Source organism: Mercenaria mercenaria, chromosome 18 (assembly GCF_021730395.1).
Source record: "Mercenaria mercenaria strain notata chromosome 18, MADL_Memer_1, whole genome shotgun sequence".
Classification (NCBI taxonomy): Eukaryota; Metazoa; Mollusca; class Bivalvia; order Venerida; family Veneridae; genus Mercenaria; species Mercenaria mercenaria.
In genome coordinates, this window is record NC_069378.1 from 45,912,768 (window position 1) to 45,932,225 (window position 19,458).

At 32.2% G+C, this 19,458-nt stretch overlaps 1 protein-coding gene across 3 annotated transcripts in view; it reads right to left on the reverse strand.

Moving 5' to 3' along the window:
- Positions 1-246: 246 nt before the first annotated feature.
- The window catches only part of LOC123538338 (acetylcholine receptor subunit beta-like), a 37,467-nt gene continuing 18,255 nt past the window's right edge, over positions 247-19,458 (reverse strand). The window contains exons 4-12 of one of the 3 annotated variants that reach the window (XM_045322361.2): positions 18,701-18,745; positions 15,668-15,780; positions 6,946-7,092; positions 6,336-6,420; positions 5,837-5,922; positions 5,301-5,446; positions 4,901-4,978; positions 3,671-3,829; positions 247-2,821 (exon numbers count right to left, since the gene is read on the reverse strand). In XM_045322361.2, coding sequence (XP_045178296.2) covers positions 2,517-2,821; positions 3,671-3,829; positions 4,901-4,978; positions 5,301-5,446; positions 5,837-5,922; positions 6,336-6,420; positions 6,946-7,092; positions 15,668-15,780; positions 18,701-18,745 — 1,164 coding nt within the window. In that variant the 3' untranslated portion in view covers positions 247-2,516. Of the gene's footprint in view, positions 2,822-3,670; positions 3,830-4,900; positions 4,979-5,300; positions 5,447-5,836; positions 5,923-6,335; positions 6,421-6,945; positions 7,093-9,039; positions 9,153-15,667; positions 15,781-16,848; positions 16,962-18,700; positions 18,746-19,458 lie in introns of all 3 variants that reach the window. The other 2 variants (XM_045322360.2, XM_045322359.2) reach the window with 2 other exon arrangements.

The window sequence follows — 19,458 nt, forward strand, 5'->3', positions numbered from 1 at the left end:
GATATAATTCAGAAAGTAAGTATAATATATTTATCGATCTCGTGCATTGCACATTCCCCAAATCACTCCGTCTTTGAATATAGACTGAATTAAATATCTTCAGCATTTTAAGAGTAATAGATAAGTATACTGAATAAAGGAAGATAATTCAAAAGGTAAATAAGGTAGAATTACGGTTCGCTTAATGCCCATGGTCAGTGTGTAACAAAATCCTGTAAATAGTTTGGAGTAAAAAGTAAGGCACAGTCTGATTTAAATCATTTTAATTAACGAGACTCATGTTGACCAATCAGAGCCTTGCTTTCAACATTTTGAAAGTGAAAGTAGCAATTAAAAAAATATGTATTTAACTTTGGATTCCTGTTTTAGATATGTGATTATCACCTACGGATTTATAATTCAAATAAGAAAGTTTATAGAAAAGGAATTACTGATTTAGTTGCTTTTTATCCATTTAAAGTTAAAAAGTGTTTGTTAGGTGTATCGGAGGTAAACTGCCTGAAATATAAAGCTTTATATTTAACCATCGATAAGTACGTGTTCCTCTGCGGTGCATTGGTGGAGAAGTCAAGAAAATATTGCCGCGTTGGCTTGGGTTCAATTACCGACTTTGGTGTGATCTTCCTTTGATTTAACATCTTTTAAAAATCATGTTTTTTTCTGTTCATAATATAATGAAAATTTCATTCGAAAGAAAAAAATATTTCAGGCAAAATCTGAGTCTAGTCCCTTTTAACCAAACGTTTGTTGAAATGATTCGTCTAATTGGTTCAAATAAAAATCGATTGATGGAAATAAAAATAGCAATATTGGAAATCCGATTTGACAGAAATTTGAATTACAAAATGCTGTCATCAAATTCAGCTTTTAGGGACATCGATTTAGTCAAATAGAGGTAAATCAGAGGAGATAAATACAAACTAATCAAGGTAGAGCTATGGTTGTTGTACCCTGCACTTGTCACAATTTCATCTGTCAGTATGTGACATTAGTCCTCCACTTCTGATTCATGTGGGGAAGTTGGCAGTTACTTGCGGAGAACAGGTTTGTACTGGTACAGAATTCAGGAATACTGGTTAGGTTAACTGCCCGCCGTTACATGACTGAAATACTGTTGAAAAACGGCGTTAAACCCAAAAACAAACAAACAAAGACTTTAATAAAATCCCTTTCACAGTTATACGGTTACGTTCCGGACAATACTGTTATATCAAAAGGGAGGATAACCAAAAAAGCTACGAAGAATGAGTTGTTTCATGCACTTTACTTTTTCTACCAATACTCTCTGTTATTGTATGAAGGTTTAACAAAGTTCCTTTCGGTAGATTTTGAGTTATCCACCTGACAAAAATGTTACGGATGCACGCTAGGACGGACGGAGACCATTACCATCTATCACTTTGCGTTTCAGCGGTGGTGTGTGTTAAGTGCAACTCGAGTGGATTTTGCCGTTTACAAAGACTTATTATACACATATAAAAAGGAAAGCAAAACAAAACTATGTCCAGAGATACGACATTTAGAACGTCAACGATTTACATGTGTTATGGCAACACACCAGCAAACCTTAGAGTTTGTATTTTTTTTACAACAGGCAGCAATATCTTTAAGATATCAAGTATTTTAAGGGCATATTTTGAAAGTGTAATATAAAGTAAAACCTTAGCTCATTCAACTTCAAATCACAAATATTTTAACTTTATATTAATCTTTCAAGTTATGATTGTTAACGATTTCTGCTAAGAACCTCACTCAATGACACGTATTTGCTTACATACAATTATTTAGAAAAAGTTTGATTTGCTTAATTTTGGCATACATCTTGGGGCACTACACTTCAAAAATTAAATATAGAAACAAATCTCACGCAAAATTACAACAGCATTGCGTAAATAAACATGATAAAAGTAAACTAACAGCAGATAAGGTTATAACGATAAGAAGATAAAAATGACACAAAATTACTTCAGTAATAAGTAAGTAAATATGGGGCCATAAATTGACACATAATTACTACTTCAGTTATAAGGTTATAATTATGGGGGAACAAACTGACACAAAATTGCTCAAGTAAAAACTTAATAAAAATAGCGAAACAAATTGACACAAAATTGCAATAACAACAAATAAGAAACATGTCAAAACTTGGAACAAAAATGAAAAATCAATCAGATTTCTATAAGCAGGTGAACAAATATTTACAATAGCAACACGTCTTAACATGAACTAAACACAAATTCGCATCATAATTAATCAACATGAAATAAAACGTTCCTTAACATGCTTTAACAAAATATTCAACATACAGTTAAACCACATAAACGGTTATTTTGTTAACAAAATGTATTTGAAGGAGGTACACCTTAACAGACAATAAACAATAATCATTTTCTTATAAAACAAAGCCCTGTTTTTAAGTAAGTAACCCTACACAAATGACAACTGTGATTTGTTTTTTAACATCTAATTTTCTTGTTGTGAGGCAAACAAGAATTATTTAAAATACAAAAAAAAACTTATTTTGAAGCAAGTATTCCTAAACAAACAACAGTTGTGACAAGAACAAGAAATATGAACAAATACATGAAACATCTGTCCAGTATGAGAGCGACTTCTTTCCACGAATACAGTTTAACATCGTCCTCATCCTGTTGGTCAGGTTCAGACTGATCTACGTCAACCAACTCCATATGTGTACCTCTAAAGCGTGTTTTTGCATTAGTATCATGTGCCATGTCATCTAAAGGGAGTTTTACGGTGGAGGCCGTCAATGTAGACCTTTCCTTAGGATTGACCTTTAGCCTTCTACAACATTTTTCACCTGTAAGAAATAGATACACTATGTTAACAATAGTACATTTGTAGTCACACAGATTCAATAAGATACAGGTAAAGACACGACAAATTTGGTTTGCATGTTTTGTTTTTAAGATAATGGTGCATTCATTGCAATGCACACTAAATTTTCCGATCCATTCTGAAATATAGAACTGCTTAATTTCTTTCATTCTATTTCAAAATAGCTAAATAATTACTTAAACGCTTTAAAATAGAAGTATAAAAGCATACACAGTGTAAGAATATTATTCAAAAGCAGTACAGAGTGTCACATTTTATGCTATTTTGTACGTTTAAAGCTAGAATGTGGCTAACAAAATATAAAGAAATAAAATAACGCGACTAAAATCTTTTTAAAATGTTATAATTTGCGGAATGTATGCAATACGTCATGTTTGAAATTGTGATACAGGGATACTATGATGATGCTTTTGTGACAGTTTACAATAATTTCACAACTCGGACTACTAAATGATTGTGAAAAGATACGCGACTACGGAAATATATATATTACTTTCATACCAGTCGCAGAACCTTCAAACCATATTTATGATATAACTTGAATATCTGCCTCTTATGCTGCTGAAAATATCATGTTTTTTCTTAATTCATCAAAATTTTAAATTAATAACAATGAGAACGAATGGCTCGTTCCTGACCTAATGCTGCAAAAAATGTTTTACATATTCATTTTAAAATGTATTATACAAGTTTCAGTTCAATATCCATTGCCTTTAAATTCATATGTTATTTGGTAACTAGCTTGTTTTTTGTTTTCTTTTTGTATCACCTTGTTATGTTATTATAACATTATGTATGATGTTATTCTCACCTTTCCACATAGACATTTTCACGAGGAATACTCTAGTCAATGTTTGCACCCAGCGCGGCGGTTCCTCGTCATCATCATGGTTGAAATAAATGTCCAGCACCACAATGGTGAAAACAACAGATAATGTACTCAGCATCAGAATAATTGTAAGATATGTGGCTGTAAATACATATAGCAATAAAATCTTGACATGATAAATACTGTAAATACAATCGACCAGAAAATCATTTTGAAGCATAACACGTAAGAGTTTGAAAACATTTTTATGCTTATAATTGAAATAATTACCCTTTGTACATAAAAAGATATAGAATAATCAACTATGCAATTATAATGTACACAAGTAAAGAATGAAATAAACAAACTATGTAATAACAATGTTTGCAAATAAATCATGAAACAGAAAACATGTAATAATAGTATACTCAAGTACATGGTTGAAGAAGGAAGCTATATAATTGTAATACCAGTAAATGATGAAATAGAAAAATAATACAATACTGTACAAGAGTAAATGATTAACTAAGCAAACCAATGTAATATCAGCGTAAAAAGTAATCGATGGAATAAACAAGCTATGTATATAATAATGCTGTACACAAATAAATGATAGAATAACTACGTAAGACCATTATAACATAGATCAATGTTAAAAACGTAATAATTGTCATTTAGCATTTCGGTTAATAGTTATCAATTAATTCATTAATACTAAACAATCAACTTAAACTATTGTGTATTTTCTAAAACGTCACATTAATAAATTCTTTGGGCAAATATGTAAATGAGGAGATGCTATAACAAAATGATTAATTTTCAGTATTTGTACTAATAAAGTATGTGCAGATAATAAATGTTCTTTATCGCGATATGACATCTGTAAAATCCTGAGGGAATGGTTGGTTCTAAAGTCAGCTCGTATTATAACGAAAATCTTCAAGAAGATGCTTTGGCACGAAAAAATATATGTTAACGCTTTTTGAAGCATAACACGTGTTTAAAGCTAAGGAAAATGCATTGATTTAAGGGACCGTTGTGCATTGACTTTGGAACGCGAATAAACAAAAGTATGTTCCAACATCACGTGATGTCTATGTAAACACACCTTAACTCTCCTGCTGAAGCACCCATGGGGAAACAACAACAAATTACAGCAGTTATATATCTTTAAAATCCAGGTTATAAAACAACCTAGTTGTGTATACTGATATGCTCGAGACTGGTACTTACAAAGTATGCTGGTACTCAAAGAAGTTTTGGGAATGTTATCGGCAATCAGCGTCAAATAAACAGCATATGCGAGAAGAACTGTATAAAAATATAAAACAACATGTGCAAAAATGTGTGATAAAAAAGACAAACTTTTGACAAAATTTGACGGGTTAACCTGACATTACTAAGGTATTAACTATAAAATTACTAAGTTTACATTAGGGAATAATTTTTTATGGATTATAGAATTTCGTCCATACATGAGTTCAAGCCCAAGCTAACGAATAAAATTCACCATTTGCTTTATTTTACAGAGTCAAAATCCATGAATTGATATTACCATGAGAAGGTCATTTTCCATGAAAATCCAGACCTATAAATTAATTTTACAGTAACGGAAATTCATGTTATACAACACCTGTCAGCGACATGCCTACTCGTTCTCCAGATTCTGGAGGCAGTTTGAATACAAACACAATCAGGGACGCCATCAGTAGCACAGGAAATATAGTGTTCAAAATATGAAACAATGGACGTCTCTTCATTTTTAACGTGAAATACAATCTGCAAAAACAATAAAGGCTTAGAACATAAACATTTAAGACAGTTGCATGTTTTCGGATAGTTTTGAAAGTCAGGAATCAAATTGATATCATAAGGTCCACATTAAATAACACTTTAATGAGATGTTCAAATTTGTTAAAAACGACTTGATCAAAATATTTCTATATTATGTTCTTTTGTTGGTACCGTTATTAGGTTGCCTGTGTAGTTGTTAATAACCTTGCTACTCGTTATATTTTTTATTCCCGGTGATCTATCTAAACGATATGTAAATTATACTTGAACATTGTTCGATATCTTCAAATGAATGCATGTATTGTTATCTCCTATAAGCGGAAGTCATGATCAAGTTAGGTTTTTGTGATGTGCGTTGAGTGTGACAGCACTTACCTATCGTAGTTATTTGTATCCTGTGGCGATTTGGTAGCTGTTTCGGAGGATGTTGTGGTTTCAATCAAATCCCATTCACCATTGGGCTATTACGTTGTAAAAATAAATGAGTCTATTTTTAATCGGACTTACTGCATAGAACAGTTAAATTATATAAATTATGACATCAATACTGCATGAATTTATACTCTGAAAATCACAAAGCATGTTGAGAAAAAAAAAACAAACGGGCGCCCGATCTACAGTACCGTTGGTTCAGTTTCTTGACAAAAACTTCTCCCTTATCTATGTACGGACTGGCTGGATTGGTATATACATTCAAGAAATCATTTTAAACCACTTCAAAAATACTCCGTTACTAACACTTTTTACACACGTTTAGTATTTATGACAATTATATAAAACTAAGAGCAACACATGATAACGCAATCATATGAATATATTTATCAGCCACATCAAAAACTATGATACACAATTACAAGAAGATCTTTTTACTTACGCTAAAGTTGTCGGTTGTGACAGGATCAGATGCAAAATGTAACGAAATCTCATTTGAAGTGTATGCCCAAGTTGTCAGCACGATGCTAGGAAGCAATATATTAAGCAATTAATTAAGACATCAAGAAATGTAAGAGACGAATCTGATTGATGTGACATTTGTTATGAAAGATATCTTGATGACAAGTCGTAATTAGTAGAAACAATAGAATTCATTCAACAAAGCAAAGTGAACATTGGAAATTTGACTTCTGTTGAACATTACTAAATCTGTTTGCTTCCAAACATAATGATTCAAATTTACTTACTCTAGTTTGTAATCATTAAGTATAAGTGTAAGCGTCGGAAGAAAAAATATTGAACTTGTTTTTAAATGATACGTTTGTATTTACTAGAATTTGATAGTATCTAAATGAAGGTCTCACCTGCATGTATGTTTATCTAAAGGAAGGACACACCTGCATGTCTGTTTATCCAAATGAAGATCTCACCTGTATGTCTGTTTATCTAGGTGGAGGACTCATCTGCATGTCTGTTTATCTAAATGAAGGACTCAATTGTCTACATGAAGGTCTCACATGCAAGTCTGTTTATCATAATGGAGGACTCACCTGCATGTCTGTGTATCAAGCGGGTAGTATGTAATGTCAACATCGCAGTTGGTTTCAAATATTCCACCAGGTGTCCAGTATGCGTTGCCAGCCGAATTTATTCTTATCAACCAGTTCTCGTCGCTAAATACCTCTAGTTCGTTAACACTAAGTTCATAAGAATATATCATTATCACTTGTCAATAGCAAGCAAAGCAGTATAACGAAATAATCGTCACTTACTGTTTGATTTTATATACAATAATTATTTTGGTGAACATTTTATTATTCAACAGATCGAAACTTTGAAATTTACACTTCTGTGAGTAACCCATAAATTCAGCAGCTCTGAATAAAGTGCATGCCAACGATCTGACTTTCGTAAGTTTCAGACCATCTGACACAACTGCCTAGTTTGTCAACGGACTTGTGTCCACATTATCATTTTTGTTTAAAAAAAAACAGCCTTGAAAACGCTACTGGAAAATCATCTCGAAGTGACAAATGCTTAAGTAGTATCTTCAGCAGTAAAATATATACACCTTATATCATATATATATATATCCAAATATATTTTAATCTCTAATCGGTAAACTTAAAATTCTAAACGTTAAACGCAATAATTTGGAATTTTTATATCAATCTAGAATACATTCTAAACGTTTTATATGAATAGATACAAAACATGGTTGATAATACTACATTATAAATTAGTAAAGGCAACATTTATTTCATGTAAAACGTTAGCAACATCGTTATAATGTGCATATAACATAATGTTGTTCCAATAGAGTGACTAAATACAATAGTTAAATAACTAGGGTATAAAACTATTAGAATATAAAACTATATCTAACAGTATGTATTATATTCTATCTGATAAAATTGGTCACTATGGGTCTGAGGTAACAATATCTTATAAAATAATAATATATAGGGGGTGTGAGAGGTTGCACATTTCAGTACCTTTCGTCAACAGACTAAATTAAACCGAGTCTGCTATTCTTATTCTTGGTTGCATTCTTTGCTTCCAAAGGATCTTTTTACAGATTTTATTGATAAGGTGTTAATCTTTAGCCTGCTTGTTGTAAGTGATTCTGCCTTAAGTTTGCGACCAGTGCAGACCAAGATAAGCCTGTACATCTGTGCAGTCTGATCTTGGTCTGCACTGTTCGCTATTCAGTCAGTAAATTATCTGTAAACAACCCACGAAATGATGAACTGTATTGCACAAATTGAATGATATGATGGACCAGTCTATTATAGATATTTAGCAGGCTAAAGGTTAGTACTGTGCAGCGGTGTACTACTGATTATTATATAAAATTTTCAAAAGATAAAATGTGAATAACACTTGCGGTAACATTAACAATGACATTTAATGTATTATGTATAATTTGTTCTTTTGTTTTCGTGTGGTTTAGCGCCTTTTGTTTACATGTTTTCATTATGCAATGGCCTAACCAGTGCTCATTGATTTCGAATCATTACAAACCAGTTTTTCACATGTAATATCAAAATTATCCAAATTAATCAGAGGCTGCCGACGAATGAAATCAGATATTATGTTCTTTTAATTACAATCGTCACAGAGTATAGAAATCTTGTCTTCTCACATATTTTAAATTGGCACATATAGTTTTAGTTAGAGAATAAGAGTTTGACGCTAATAAAGTTAAGACTTTGGTCCTGCTTTAACTGTGTTACATGTGTATACGTGCGAAACCAATTTGCGGACGAGAAAAACCAAACGTGAAAAAGACTTTATGTGCAATGTGCAAGTAATTTAAAGAAACAAAAATGGATCAAGAGAATAATCTTGAGTAAACATTTTAAGGTTAATTACGCATTCTATAGAAAACTGAACGGAACTAAAAAGAAAAAAGAACAGTACAATTCTAAACAGTGCTAAGTTGTATGAAATGATGAAACATGATGTCATGATTCAAGAAAATTACGTCAACTTAGAGTAGAACGTGTGACTCTTTACTAAAGAAATATTGTAACTTAAATGAAAACTTTAAGGTTGAACAAACTTATTCTAAAAACACACTTTGCATGTAGCCTATGGTTGATTTGCATGTGTAAATAACCAAAGCATAGTGACCGTCTCACCTGTTCGCTATAAAGGAAGCCGGGCGCCACATATATTTTTCAGTTGAAAATAAGAATCTGATTTGGGTATAGTTTGCTATACCGGCCCAGCTAAGTCTCGAATCTGTCCATTGCTGCTTGTAATATACATAATTATTATACATTATTTCAGGTCAATAAATTGGCCACTTTACATGAGAGCAACATTTCTAAACTAGCCACTATCTATATGTAAAGTATTCAATATTGTCACAAACATTACATATTTTTAAATCAAAAGTAAAATGTGTAGACAAGAATGCAAAACAATTAAGGGAACACAACTGGACATTGCCTTTGCACTATCAGTGTTAAAATCAACATGTGAGTTTGATGGAGCGCAATTCACCTAATTCGAAACCACAAAATCACAATATCTATGATACGCGTCCGCAAAGTGAACCACTTACAAGTACAACTGTCACAAAATGCACGATAGGTGTGGTGTAAAACTTTATATCAGAAAACAGGCCCCTTCTATAAATATCTAAACATATTAAACAAAACTCATCATGAAGACCATGCCTGCAGAAAAGGGAAAATCCAGCGTCTGAATCATAGCTATGGGGAACCGGATATGCTCAAATGCTTTAGTGTATTTAATACAGTACATGTTGTCTCTGCCAGAAGAAACCGTGTTTAATAATCCAAAATTAATTGTAAGTCCTTGCATTGCCATGGTAGGGGTTTAAACTCTCTGACCAGAACATAGTGATCACAATATAGTTCGTTATTTCGATAACATTGTCATGATAGTAAGAGCCTTTAAAACAACTATAAAAACGATGCGTGCTAATTTTTAATGCTCTTGTTACATCTATTAATTTCCCGTGTTTTATTCTAATTATACCATCGAGAGAACATGGAAAAGAAACAACATAAATGATTAAATGTTCTGTTTGTTCCATTCCAATGTATGTCAATTTTGATCACCAATAGCTGATCTAAATGTGAATGAAAAAGTATTATTAGTAGCTTTTGTCACGCAATATTGTCAGCGCGAGTATTTGTGCTAGTTTTAATATATTTTCAGTCAAAAGAAATAAACATGTTAAAGTATTTTACGGTAACATATGCAAACATTTCAAAAACAAACTAATAAAAGGGGACCAACGTTCTATTTCTGCCAAATTAGTATATGGGTTTGTACATTTTCATGATGTCGGTTGCGAGACAGTGATTAGTGATGTCAGTGACATTTGAGAACGGCAGTATCAAAGAAGAAAGGCTACAATTCATAGTAACATTACATCAATTTCACATTAAATCATGCATTTTCTAGTATGTTAGTACACATTTCATCACTATTAGGCCAGCCTTATAATCCACTTCTATTATTACCTACATGTAAATAAGTTTATAATTTGCTTAGAATATATATCTATCTTTAACCTGCAACATATCTAAGAATACTTGTTTATCAGTTTAATTTCAAGATACTGAATATCTAAAGTAATCGATATTCGATTTAATTATTGTTATTTATACTTTTAGGAGTGTTTAACCGGATAAAGAAACTATGTATTCGTTAGTTATTAACCCAATATACGGAATAACTACGCTACCTGTAATTAACCAGTAAGCACCTACTCAATTAATGAATTAGTAATATACTAGACATTAGTATTATATACACTTAACTAGCTCACCTATTCTCAATAATAATAGCTGGTCGCCACATATAGTTTTCATTTGAAAAGAGTGATTGTATATTTGAAAACTTAGTATCATTGGACCAGCCCAGTCTAGGATCTTCCCAACTCTAAAATAAGGTTACAGGTTCATGACAATAATATCAATATCATTTTTAAAATGCATGTCATTTTGTAAATTGTTTCATTCGGAAACAAATTGATAGCCGTTGGCCTTCCTTTCTTATACAGCATGTAGGTTTATAATCGACCTCAGTAAATATTGTCCTGTCATTCATTTTTGAACATTGACACGTCAAAACAATATGTCATTCCCATGATAACGTTACTTCAGACGGAGGGTAGCGTTTATAATTAACGTAATCTAATTTTTCATAAAACACAATTTTAAGTCGAATATAGCACGTGTGCTAGCACGTGTGCTATAAAGCTAGTTCTGCACGTTTGATAAACCAGAAATGATGGCGTAACGTCATTTATGCGTAAAAAGTAGAATAAAGCCTGGATTCGGCCGACGGAAATGAAAATCACTACATCAGTTAACTGACATCCGTGAGTAACTTTATAATTGTAGCACTGTTGCTATATTTCTATAGTCGCAATATGATATTAAAACATATGACACGTTAACAAAATCAAAATACTGTGTTAAAACTAGTGTGAAATGTCCGGTTCACTTTTATCATAGTCAGATATATCAATTATAAACACACAGATCTATACATTTTATTTCATCAAATTATAGATCATGCGTTTATTTACAACTGTGATAAAATCGACATTGTAAATATTTCTATTCGCGAAAGCGTTATGAAAGTAATGACGTTCCCAAAGACTCCCATTATGATTGTTTTCGCGTGAGGTCCAAATTTTTCAAATCAGTATAGCAAAAAAAAAAATCAAGCACTCGATCCTACTTCTCTTATTCGTTGAAATAACTAGGTATATTATTACGTTTTGAAAAATCAGACTTTAATAAATTCTACATTCTAGAAATTTTTTTCGATCCAAACGTGCAGAACTACCTTCGAAACAAATAATACCTACATTTTATCATCCTAGTATATAAATATATGTAAATCATTTGTTGCTCATATTCAATATACTCAAGTGATTCAAATTGATTTAAAATTGAGTTGACTTTTGATATTTTCCCTTCACGGCTACTAAACCCTTGAGCCACCACCAAAAGGTGGCGATAAGGAAAAGAGTAATCGACATTTCTGTGGTGCAGCTATCTTCGGTTTCCAACGTAAACAGGTTAGTTCAATTCATATTATACGTTACATTTTCATTGATATAACCTATTTCAAAAATAGGAGAATGTAGTGCCGCGTAGGAACATTTTTACTTTAAGTTGATAGCAATTTCGTTAAGAAAGTATACAAATTGTGGCGTCAAGGGCTTTTCTCCTGATTCCAAAATTTGCAAATGTTGACATGTGTATGCATTTTAACTAAGTCTTGATGCATAGACACACTATATGAACATTGTAGCGCATTTCAAATGGCATACAAAGGGTTTTAATAAAGTTTCCCATAAAGAAAATACACCAGCATTTTTAAGAGTTGTAGCGCTTTCGCACTAGTGATGGTGCTAATAAATAGTGGCGGCGCTGTGGCGGACGGTCTGACTACAAATAAGTTGTTCTATTCTTGAAAAATAAGGTATGATTACAGGGATTGTCATTAAGTTTTTTATTCTTTTTATGCTTATAGTGATTTTAGAATTTAGAGAAACATGTGTCTGAATATTACTAATTGAACGATTAATTTTTAATAACATTATGAAACTTTTTATATATTAAAGTATCATGCACATTCTGTTCGTTCGTTGCGAAGGGACCTCTCCAGCGGAAACGGAAAAGAAGACCTCTCTTAACAGGTTTAAAGAAGAAAAATATCTTGCCAAGCTAATCCGAATGAATTAATTCAGATGAACACTGATGGCAAGTTCTACAACACAAACACATACTCCTCCAAAATACAGTCTATAAGGGCTTATTTCTTCACTGATAAAAATGGCATAAAACTGAAATCACATTTCATGTAAAAAAAATTTGACAAGTCCGTCTCTTTCATATCAAGAAATGCTTTAAAAAGATATGCTTGTTCCTTTTGTTCGTTGTAGGTTTAACGCCGTTTTTCAAAAAGATATGAGAAGATTCAAACCATGACAATGAATATGATGAAGTACTTGGAAATATTAGCAAAAAGGAGGAGTGGTTGGTGCACGTGAGGACTCTGTCATTTATTAGGCAGATAAATCGGCTAATTCCTGCCTTTTTCACAAAGAGAAACAATTTCAGAAATATTAATAAATGTTCTGGAAATACTTGAAAAACAAAATGTATACATTGGGTTTCAGAGTTGCGGTCAGGAAAACTCCACATGCTGATTATACTTACATGTATGCGATATAATGATTCAATGCAGATATGGACTTCAGCGGATGAGATATGTATAACGATATATTTCTTGAGTGAAATATATAACACAAATGCACACTTTTAGCTTTTGAAAAGTAATCTGATTTCAAGCAGTTTTGAAAAGCTACCATAGCTCACCCAAGGCAGGTGATGGAGCATGCAATACCTCCGAATGCATCCCTCTCTGCTAATTTTATTAACATTTGGAGTAGTTTTATTCAACAAAAAATGTGCTACTTAGATATATAGGCTTCTTGGTGCTTTCACTTTCTTATAATAATGTGCCCAGTATGGTATGAGAAGTTCGATAAAAATAGATTGGATTCGTTCATGAAATGTTACTTTAGATATTGTGTCATGATTTGAGTTGACACATTAGTATTAAAGTCACAAAAAGAGAATAATTAGATAGATATAAAGTTCAGAGGTTAAGTGAGAATGTCTTATGAATTATTACTTTCAGTCACACCAGAGCAACGGTGTCATAGTCTTAGCCACGCACCTTTATGGTCTTGCTTCAGCTATGGTGGGAAAGAGGATTCTATGTAGTTTGGGTTGGTGGGTTAGGGACCTGAGCTGGCAGGCTTGTTGGAACATGACAGATGGACATGATAATGAAGTAATTACTGAAAGCCATTTACTCGTGGTGAGAGTCTTTGTCTCCGTATGGGCCCCTATACTTTTAATATGATAAACATGTGTGTTTTACAAGAATCAATGGAAATGAAGAAAACATAAAATATAGTGTTATTGAAAACATTTTTTTTATTTACCTCCCTTTATAGTTCTGATATTGAAAAGTTTGCATCATTGAAAGTATTGCGTGCTAAGCTGTTGATTGGAGATGTTTTGGTTATATGAGAAATAAAACTGTTTAATTTATTCAGATTTTAAACAAGGTATTTGTGTACGTTGGTAGCCACAATTAAACTGAAAACGCATACCACAGTCACAGCGCTACCACAGTTGTATAGTGTCATCACTGATGCGATATATAGCGCCACCACTTTTAAAAAATTACTGGCATTCTTATTTCAAGGGAGATTTCATTACTGCTCTGCTAATGTTTGCCTTTTTACATATTTAGTCCATTTGCAAGCATTTAATGTTCTTATAGTGTGTCTATGCATCAAATACAGACAGATAGAAAATGTACAATTTCGCGAATGAGGAGAAAATCTCTTGACGCCACAATCTGTATGATATTTTGATGGAATTACAGTCATCTTGTGGAAATACATGTGTTCTTACACGGAACTACATTCTCCGCATTTTTTAAATGAATATAGTCAATAAAAGTATAAGACAGAATGTAAACATTTACAGTTTGATATTGGTGATAGCTGCGCCACGGAAATGTCAATAGCTCTTTTCCTCATTACCAGCAGCCAGTGGTGGCGCTAGGATTTAGTACATATGTCCTTGAAGTCGCAAAGTTCTTGACGGTGATTCAAAACTGCGTGAAAATAAAATTTTGCCAACAATATGGTTTGCAAAAACCTCGAAAAGTTTGGTTGGGCCAATTCAGTGATAAACAGTATATGTTATGTCGGTACTTATCAAAATTTTTATGGTTGTATTTACCATAGCAGGTTTAATACATAACACATCATTAGCATAATTTTTCTGTCCTTTTGGAGCATTGATTTCAATTCATTTAGATTTGAAGATTAAATATTGCTTATTATACGCCGGTGCTAGGGGCGTGAGCATTGTTGCATTTCTCATTACTTCAATCTCTTGATCAGACTCGATCAAACCTAGTCTGCATATTTCATTATTTGCCTTGTTCTTAGTGCTTCTGATGGATCTACTTTTCATATTTGATCTTCTTCACAACAGCGGATGTTTAGTGCTGTATGTTGGCCGTGTAAAGGCGCACGATTTCATTTCAGTGTTGTTATATTTACAGGTCCTTCGGGATTATTGATTTCAGTTCATTTAGATTTTAATATTGAATACTATTTAAGCCGTTGCTTGGGGGCGTAGGCAGCGTTGAAGCTTCCATTACTGTAACAGCTCATGAACAGACTCAAAAATCTACACTTTTCACTGTTTGCCTTGTTCTCTGTGCTTCCGAGTGATATTCGTTTTAGATTTTAAACAAAGTACGCAAAATTTATTAGCTTTATAATTTTACTATATGAAACCTATATGACCGCTAACAGATCTATTACTAGTTATAAAACATTTTTAGACCCCGGGAATTGAAACTGATCACTAGATGCTTGCATAAATGTTAAAATTACTAGAAACACATACTACTAGTAACACATTCAATGGACCATCTATGTAACAACTACGTCATAGCAAAATGTATTGCTAAAATATTATCACTAGGAAAATAGCAAAATGTTAAAATCATTAGTAGCAAGTCACCACTGTACGAACCATTTACATACTGACTACATTTTTACAGCAAACTGTAGTAAAAATTATTTTCTTAAAGCAAAATGTTAAGAAATAAAACACTAAAAGCACCTAAGTCGGTTCAAGAGTACATGTAAACTTATCATCATTTGTTGCTCACCTATTCTCAATGACAATAGCCGGTCGCCACATATAATTTTCATTAGAAAAAAGAAAATTAATACTTGAATAGTTGCTATTGTAAGACCAGTCAAGCCTTTGGTCACTCCATGCCTACAATTGATTAACATTTTTACATCATTGTAAGTATTATTTAAAAATAATTCTTACGTAAAGGAAATATTTGTGAAAACGACCGTGCATGTACGTCTCAATTGGTCATTTCCACGTCCATCTTATCTATGAGTTTGCAATTAACCCTTTCCAATAGTTAAGTAAACACTATGTCATTTTTGAACAATTTTGTTATTAATATATATAAATAAATATTATAATGGTACACATATTATAATGCACGTGACATAAATATGTGATGTCCGTTACAAGGACATATTCGACAGATCAATATATATTCATCTGTTTAGATATACATAACCTACTAAGAGACTATGATATTGTGATACCGCTATTTGGCAATTCCGTATATGGTCTCTAAATTCCTGTACAATAAACATTGATCTTTGAAAATGTTAAATGATGGAACTATGTGTTTAATTGTGTTTATAATGTCACTGAAATTTTACATGTACACGATAACTATTGCTTAACATTTAAAGATGTACTTCGAACGCTACAAATTGGCATTTATATGCAATATCCGTAGCATTTTAAAAATGTAATTTACGTGACGCTTCCTTACAGTACAGCTCGCTTCAAAGACATGATTAAAGAAGGAAACTGTTAATTTTGAAAATATTTGATATTTTGATGTATTAATATACAGGATAAATACATACAGCAACGTAGATATACACAGAATCATTAAAGGTGTGTTTAAGCAATACTGAGACGACTGGGCGCATGCGAGAAATAGAAAAACACAGCCTCTACAAGTCTGGACTTTAAAATCATTTTACCATTATTATCAATATTTTTAAACTATTTACTGTTCTATCTAAAAGAACCCCAAAACATGTTTATTTTAATAATTATGTACTTTTTGACCGGTATATATTAGATCTTATCCATGATATTCGTTATACTTCGTGTGAAGTGAGGGTCTCTTTCTTTTCGTAGAAGTATAATTATAAAAACAAAGAGTTCCAAAAATCGTGAAAATTCCAGACTCTAGAGGCGATGTAAAGTGTCAAGCTTTGCACACTACAACATTCTTTAGCTCACCTATTTTCTATTACAAGTGTCGGACGCCACATATTCTTCTCATTAGAGAAAAGAAATGTAACACTGGAGTAATTTGATTCTGAGCTCCAGTCAAGTCTACCGTCAACCCATTTCTAAAATCAAGTTATATTTCAATGAACTTTATGGCAAAAATAATTTTCTTCGTAAAACATCTGCAAAATTCCGACGGATTAGCTGATGACGGAGCCCGAAAGGCAAAATTAAATAAATTTTAAATAATTTTGAGATAAAGTTTGTTGTCTTAAGATCTAGCAAACATTTTTTGATAATAAATTGGGAATAAAGATATTTGAAAATAAGAGAGTAAGTAACAATTTTTAAGATATAAAAGCGATAAAACAGGTAAAGAAAAGAAACACCTTTGAAAACTTCGATAACAGTAGTTTTACGCTAAAATAAAGGGCTTCCCAAAGGCGTAAGAGATATTTTCAATGATAAATATGTATTGAACTCAACGCATTTCTTATCAGCCAAATCAACAGCTATTATCAACATTTTGAATCATAAATTTGAATCATGAATCATACATTTGAATGTCTGTTGTACAGTGTATACCGGGAGAAGCTTCCTATTTTAATAAACACATTCAATTTACTCTCTGCTTACACATACAGTAAGCTCAGTCCATTATCGTTTTTAAACCATTTTCCTCTATTAAAATAAGAATTGAATGATTATTAATTTGACTGGCTTTTATTTATCTTACTTATATGACAAGGAAACCATGACATTGTAGTAGTGTTATAAAGAGAAATTTATTAATATTCATTTAAAGGCAATAGAATGACAACTGAACACGATGCAAAATTGATGGCGGTCGAAAACACACAACGTAATTAGTCATACGTACTATCAATCACCTTAAAGCAAAAAAAAGATATGGAACAAACATGCCAAAATGTGCATGATATTACTTGAAGGTATCCCATATCCTAAAAGAGGAGAGGAGACATGCTCTATCTGATTCATGTGGCGTCACTATTTTGTCTTTTTTCATACAGAGTATATGTCGTGGCGTTAAAAATTATTACGATGACTTTGTTCCCCCCACCACACCACACCCCCAACAAAGGAGTTTTTATCAGTTCTTAATGATGTGTTTGTATTTAAATTTATTATTAGCTGTGCGTCACGAAATAAGCACCCGCTCTCTCGTGTAATCGTACTGCGGTATTGCAGCTTCAACAAAGTGGGTATCACGATTTACCGGTAATCTAACACCCACTGTTGTTGTTTTTTTTTTTTCTGTTTCATTCGTAATTCACAGGTGCACGATGTTGTAGTATACTATTGTTATTCGATACTGTTTGATATTAGACAGATTAAAATTTGGCACGAATTCTTATGTTAACAAAGCGTAAACGAAGCATACATTAACGCGAAGAAATTGTTGAATTCACATACGACAACGTTATTTATTATTTCAATCACCTGCATCTGATATATGTCGCACCCACAAGAAGTTTTCTTATCTTTCTCATCTAGGCAAATAAACAATATTGTATATAAGGTTGGAAACACTCGCGTGCATCAATAATTGTAAGCACACCGTCTGTCTAACATGCTTTCTTAGCTGTGTATTCATTCAAATATCATCTACGTATTCAACAGATCAATATTGAATATTCTACATTTGTTTTAAGTTTTAAGTATATTTACTAGTAGTTCATTTTAATTTGTTTCGAAATTATTTGTAAAATTCAAAGCAATACACTGGTACAAACACTGCAAAACAATTCCATAGCTGTTGTTTAACAACACTTTATGAAAAACGAAATATCAGGTCAACAAAATGTATATTGAAATATAATATGAAAACAATATTATTTACCATTGTGAAAAATCCTGATGTTGACAAAATCTGGTCTTTTATGTCCTGAAAACAATATGTGATTTGTAGTTGTATAAACTATAAATAACTTTATCATGATATCAGTGGTTCTACCTGAGCAATCAGGGAGCTGCATTTTCGTGTACCTGCCTGCTTTCACTTGGGTAAAACGAAGTGTTTTTTACAATAAACATATAGTGACTTTACAATTATGACCAGGATGATGCTACAGACAACACAATTTTGAAGTTTCATTGAAATATCATATATGAATTTAATAAATTTATTTAAGTTTAAAGTTTGAAATGTTACACAGGAAGTCTATGATAAAGCCCGAGTAAAATGCGATTATTACCAATTTAAATTCGGTATCATTCCATTATATTTCGGACATATTGAAATGGAGAATACGACTGATCATGATTTAACTGCATCCCAAAGTTGCTTCTATTATATATATACTTATTATATAGTTTAAAGGCAATTGGTTTAGTAAAGATAACCAGTCCAAAGTTTCAGATTTTATAGATGTATTCTTCTTTCATATATGGTCCCTTCAGTGCCAAGTGAATAACTGCATTGACGTTTAGAAGCACTTATCAATTGTCTTTTCGCAGAGCTGACTATACAGGTTTCCATTCTGAAGTAATCATTTGACCATGCTCCGAAATGTCCATAAAGTAATTATGTTTACTATTAAATAGTAACAGAACAACTTTAAATTTACGTTCCTGACGTTTCCTTTGCTTATCAGCCAT